Source organism: Rhamphochromis sp. 'chilingali', assembly GCF_963969265.1.
Source record: "Rhamphochromis sp. 'chilingali' genome assembly, chromosome: 2".
Classification (NCBI taxonomy): Eukaryota; Metazoa; Chordata; class Actinopteri; order Cichliformes; family Cichlidae; genus Rhamphochromis; species Rhamphochromis sp. 'chilingali'.
In genome coordinates this window covers 15835413-15841411 of record NC_137930.1, presented here as the reverse complement: position 1 = coordinate 15841411, position 5999 = coordinate 15835413, and the positions used below count along the sequence as shown (strand labels likewise).

Here is a 5999-nt window from a genome sequence, read left to right as displayed (position 1 = left end):
GAAAATTCACTCTGTAAACTAACTAAAACTAAACTGAGTTAAAAAAATTTTTTTTAAATGAAATAAAAAGAAAAAATAAATAGAAGATACAAAACTATGGTAACTTTGCTTCAAACTGTAACAGACCGTCGATTAAATGGCCTACCATTAAATAACAGCTTTGGTATTTTGTTTGTGTGATGTAGTTTCCGGTCGGAACTTACTAGGGGGAGTTTAAAAGATGATGCACCGACGTTTAAAAGACGTCCAATTGCGCATGTGCAAATCTATCAAAACACCGACAAAAGAGCGACGCTTGCATGGAATTTATCTAGAAAAAAAGTCTAAAAATGCTTATGGACTTAGATTAATTGATTTTATAAAATAAATATTTCTTTCTTGATAGTTACGGTTAATTTGTATGAAGGTTAGCAATCCGTTCTCCATACACAGCGTACCGGGCCGAAGGTTACATTAACAGTAGCTAGCATGCTAAGTACTGGTTAACCACCATCTGTTGTTTGCTAGTTAATATGTTTCACACGCTGTTGTTTGCAAGGCTTTTCTGTGTCCCTTTAGTACGCAGGCGAGGATAAATGAAAATGACTCTGACGCAGAGTGCTGATTTCCATCGATTTTTAGCATAAATTTCCTCCGTGTTTCAAGCGTGCATAGTACACCGTTTAACCTCAGTGTGAAAGCTCAGTGAGTGATCCGGGGATGGACAACGTTACGGTGTCAGCGTCAGATGGGACCGCAGAGTGCCCTCTGGTCTCCGAGGACATGGAGGGGATCTGTGTAATGCCTGACTTGAGTGCCATAAAGACTGAGCAGTCGGTGGGTGCAAGCCCAGACGACACAAACACCCAAAATGTCGCTATGGGCATCAAATTCATCTTACCCAACCGCTTCGACATGAATGTTTGCTCAAGATTTGTAAAGTCGCTCAATGAGGAGGACAGTAAGAACATCCAGGATCAGGTGAACTCTGATCTGGAGGTGGCTTCCGTTTTGTTTAAAGGTAAGAAAAAAGCAAAACCCTGTTTCTTCGTCTTAGATTAACTTGTGATTGTGTCGAATACACGATACTAATAAACGTGTTTTACTTCTGTCAGCCGAGTGCAACATCCAAACCTCACCTTCCCCGGGTATACAAGTGCGTCATGTTTACACACCATCCACCACCAAACATTTCTCGCCGATCAAACAGTCCACCACTCTCACCAATAAACATCGAGGCAATGAGGTGTCTTCCACACCTCTTTTGGTGCACTGTAAGTACCATCATTTCTTTCAACTTCAGTTTCTTTCGTTGTTTTTATGTGAGCGGAATTGTTAAAATGTAATTGTTACACATGCATTTGTTTCCTTTCAGCTTTATCTATTCATCAGCTGGCAGCCCAAGGGGAGATGGTGTTTTTGGCCAGCAGGATTGAACAAGGTAGGCTGTCAAAGGATTACAGTTTTTGTTGTCATGGAGTGCAAGCCATCCAAAATTAGTTAAATGAAAAATTGCACCACGGTAACAACCAAAAACATCACTGTCATACATGCACCGTTAAGCATGCATAAATTATATACCAATGAAGTTCAACACTTTAAAATAGAAACATAAATTAATATAAATGATTCCACATTTTTACAGACTAGGTCTACTTTCAATCTTCTATAATGTTTAGTTCGCAGAGGTGTGAACTGTATATGAACCAACCATATGAACAAACTTCTTCCATTTTCCTTTAACAATGTTATTCTTTCCAGACTGATACATTCTGAAAGTTCCTTTATCCCATGTTTCATAGAAGGAGCATCCATACTCTTCCAGCATAGTGCTTTTGTGTTTGTCAGAAGCCCACTGGGTAAATTCCCAGCAGGCACAGTTTAACATTTAGAGGGATGTAGAAGTTGAACACCTCTGACAGACAGTTGATGACATCTTTCCAGATTTTATGAATGTTTGGGTATTCCCATGAAAAGTGAAGAATGATTCCTTTTTCATTTAAACATGTTTAGGTTTAACAGAAGTTATAAGTCCACATCAGCTACTTGTATTGAAGATGCTTTATTTATATTTATGCCTTTAGACAAGCCTCATTCCAGTTTGTTTCATATATGTCCTGTTATCTGCTGCTTCTCGGGGCATTTAACTTGTTCGCTGCTGAGACTTTAAAAGTAGATATTAGTAGGTTATAGCAAATAGAAACTCGACCTTTTTCTTCCAAATCTCCAAAAGAGACTAATTCTATTTTTCATTGCTGTTGGATAAGCGTGTATTTTTTTTTTTAACTGTAAATGTTTAAAGATTCTGCTTTTTTAGAATTTTTAAATCCTTCTTTCTCAGACATTGAATTCACCTTCACATAAAAGAGAAAAACAACAGTTCTTCATCAGTTTACCAGCAGATATTGAATCTTGATAATTACTTGTGTATGCAAAATATAAAGTTTAAAAATGTAATTAGACCAGTAGATGGAGATTAAATACAGTGTTATGTTTTATTTTCCATATTTATTTTAACAGAGACTGTAATCAATCTCCAAGATGAGGAGGGCTTCACCCCGCTGATGTGGGCAGCTGCACACGGACAAATCGCTGTGGTGGAGTTTCTGCTCCAAAATGTACGGAATATTCATTGAAAACTTTTTATTCTGTTTATATGTTTATTATATCTGAGCAAGACTTCTTCACTTACTGTCTGTTTGTCATCCTGTGACACTTTTCGCTGTAGGGTGCTGACCCTAACCTCCTAGCCAAAGGGAGAGAGAGTGCATTGTCCTTGGCTTGCAGTAAGGGATACACAGATATTGTGAAGATGCTCATTGACTGTGGAGTCGATGTCAATGAATATGACTGGGTATGTTATTATAAAAAAGTTAGTTTAAAGTAGCGCCTCCGCTCAGTTTGTGATCTTGGTATTAAATGTTATTATCTCTGTGGGTTTTTAGAATGGAGGAGCCCCTCTGCTGTACGCTGTCCATGGCAACCATGTGCGCTGTGTTGAAATCTTGTTAGGTGAGCAGAAATCTTTGACTTGCAGGAACATCTGTGTTCATATTTGTTAAAGGGTAAGCAAAGCAGTTGTGTTGAGTTCTAACAGAAAATGATGTACAGTGATTGAAATTTTGTATGTTTGCATGTCTTTCAGAGAGCGGTGCTGATCCTACCATAGAGTCAGATTCGGGTTTCAATGCAATGGACATGGCTGTAGCCATGGGCCACCGAAATGGTATGTGAGAAAAAGAGCAAAACACAGCTGAGAAACATGCTGGAACAGTCTCAGTACTCAAGTTGTCTCTGGAGTAACCCTGACTGTATTCTAATATGTATTAACTTTAGAGTTTGCTGCACAAACCCCAGAACTATACTTTTATTTATAAAAAATGAGAGAGAGTGTGTGTGTTTCTTTAAAGGAATAAACAACCAGGCACTGTTATGACTTCATTTCATTTTACCTGTTCAGCTAATATCTTTAGAGAGAGTAGGGTTTGGACATGCAGAGGGGAGGTAGTGGATCAATTGAACAAAGGATGTTTAATATAGAGCAGCCAGGCAGGAGGAAAAGAGGAAGACCACAGAGAAGATTCATGGATGTAGTGGAGGAGGCCATCTTCCATTCACCGCATGTGCTGGAACTGGTCAGCACAGCGCTGTTGTTCCATATCTGCCACATAGTTTGTGGTGGATTTTTTCTGAGGGGGATGCTTGAAATATATACAGGCATATTCCCTCTGTAAAAATCTGACACCTTATGGGTTGAGGACAGCGAAATTAGATTTGAGATTTCTTTTTTTTCCTATAATGAATCATTCGGTCATGGCATGAACTTACCAAAAAAAAAATTAGATTTTGTCCTGCTGCCAAAGTTTAAAATTAGTAATTGTCCTGGCGTTTGTCCTGTAAAACTTGATTTGAGTCGATAAGAATTTGTTGACAGTGCTGCTGTTTCCAAAAAAGTAAAAGTCTGCTAAGATAAACACAAAGTCGCCTTTTCCTGCCAGATCCACACTTTCTCCTTTCTCAGAGAGAAGAATGGTCACATGGAAATGTGAATATTGTTCTTAATTTTCACTTTTAATGCTTATAAACTATCGCAGTAATCAGGATTTGTTTCCACAAAGCCCACAGTTCAGTTAAATGACCTCAGTGTATGTTTCTCTGTTTAGTTCAACAGGTGATGGAGGCACACTTGCTAAAGTTATTGATGGGGATCAGAGAGTGAACTGCTGCACTTGAGGGAGAACAAATACTGAAGAGATGCTGCTGTGCACTGGATAATCATGTAGCATGGCCAGTCTGTCAGCCTGCAGGAGTATTTTGTTCCCTTAAGAGATATTTCATAAGCTTCATATTATTCATGATGCAAGTGAAGGTTTGTGGTGTGTGAAACATCAGTTTTAACCCTCTTAAAAGCTGTTAAGCTCTGCACTTTCTTCCTTTTTTCAACATTGACTGTGGAGTTGCATATCCAATCACTATACACTGACTGGTTGTCAAAGAGCATGCTGAGTTCTTCAGTACAGCCCACCACGCACTCCCCTCCACCTGTAGTATGTTGCCAAATGAGCAGTGCAGACTGGAATTGACTTTGCTCTAAAGTTGCAAAGAGCTTACTTTTTACGTTGTTGTAATTTAATACCTTTTGCCCATCTTTGTGTTCTAAGACTAACCTATTATCTTCTATTACATTATTTTATTGTAATATTTTCACGTTCGCACTCTCTGAACTCGGGATATTTCTGAGGCACGAGATTTTATGACTCTGTCAAGCTGTTTGTGGTCCGTTTACTGAAGATCTTTGTGTTTCATGTATTGAATTTATTTATTTTAATAATTTAAACTGTTATGTCAGTTTGTTTCTTTGTGTAGTGATACAAAATGTTCAGATGTGTTGTGAATTTTAAAAGACCTCACACAAAAATGCTGTGGTGCTGTTTGTATGAAAATAGTAATACTGTTTATTATAGATATTTATCTGATGTGCAAGAGTCAATGAAGTTAAGCAGTTTAACTTAAATGTCAAACTTTTGAAAGTACAACCAACAGCATCACATTCTGTGATTCTGTGAACCTTTTCTTTTTATATTGTTCATAAGATGGGAAGAAAAGCCTGTGTTGAACAATTTTACCCTGAAAAGCACTAGAAAATTTGAGTTTCATGCTTCAGTGGCCATAATGCTCTGAAAAAAAAACAAGCAAATAAAATGTAATGGGGGAAAAATAAAAACATACTCATTACAAATGAAAGGTACAGTCGTGAAAATAGGTTTTAACAGGACTTTGTGGAGTCTTGTGAAAAACAGAACACCCCATGTTCAGAAGCTTGTAGATCCACTGTTTGCAACAATAACTTGAGGTGCTTGTTTTCTGTATCACTGTATTCTTACATCACTGTGGAGGAATTTTGGCCCACTCTTCTTTTAGTAGTTCTCTTTTACTTCAGTTATTGGGATTTGCAGGCATTCGTTTATGAATGGTTCTTTTAAGCTCCTGCCACAGCGTTTCAGTCAGATTGAGGTCTGGATGTGACTGAGCCACTGTAACCGGAGGGGGGGGATTTGCTGGGATGCCCCCTCCCTGGATCATTTTAACGCACACCTTAATGGCTGGTAAAATTGTTATTTTGCCAAGTTTAATTAATTTGACACATTGTTTCATTTAGCTGCTGTTTCTTTGTATCCAAAATGCTGTATTTCCAAAATTGCTCATGCAGATTGCAGCATCAGCTACTCACAAAACTGGAAAATGGCTTTTTAAAAATAAAATTGTGAAATCAGCATTGCCTCTCTGACCTAAGTTTTAGCTAAAAGAGTCCTTGAAGCAAATCTTGACTCTTCAGCAGCCATCTTCAAAGGCCGTCGGTCTTTTATTTAAAGCATTGTCTAAATTATCTTTAACCATCTTTGTTGTTGTGGCATTTCAAAACAGTTTTCTATTCAACATGCTTTGTGCTTAGCCTGAACTCTCTTAGGGGAGCTTCTGTTTTTTTAAGTAATCTTCAGAAATAGTTCTCCAGCTTCTTG

The 5999-nt window shown here is 38.0% G+C and overlaps 1 protein-coding gene across 1 annotated transcript; it reads left to right on the top strand.

Annotated features, from left to right (window-relative positions):
• Positions 1–234: 234 nt before the first annotated feature.
• ankra2 (ankyrin repeat, family A (RFXANK-like), 2) lies at positions 235–5749 on the top strand. The gene is made up of 8 exons (XM_080862305.1): positions 235–1000; positions 1095–1253; positions 1355–1420; positions 2500–2597; positions 2708–2833; positions 2925–2991; positions 3125–3205; positions 4143–5749. Exons 1-8 carry the CDS (start codon positions 700–702, stop codon positions 4196–4198), a joined length of 954 nt encoding a protein of 317 aa, XP_080718431.1. The 5' UTR covers positions 235–699; the 3' UTR covers positions 4199–5749.
• Positions 5750–5999: the final 250 nt, after the last annotated feature.

What these genes read in the sequence shown, in the direction of transcription:
- ankra2 (XM_080862305.1), top strand. Translation starts at nt 700, where the DNA reads ATGGACAACGTTACGGTGTCAGCGTCAGATGGGACCGCAGAGTGCCCT. An exon ending in CACACCTCTTTTGGTGCACT is followed by an intron (nt 1,254 to 1,354) that starts GTAAGTACCATC and finishes GTTTCCTTTCAG; the next exon opens with CTTTATCTATTCATCAGCTG. An exon ending in ATGTCAATGAATATGACTGG is followed by an intron (nt 2,834 to 2,924) that starts GTATGTTATTAT and finishes GTGGGTTTTTAG; the next exon opens with AATGGAGGAGCCCCTCTGCT.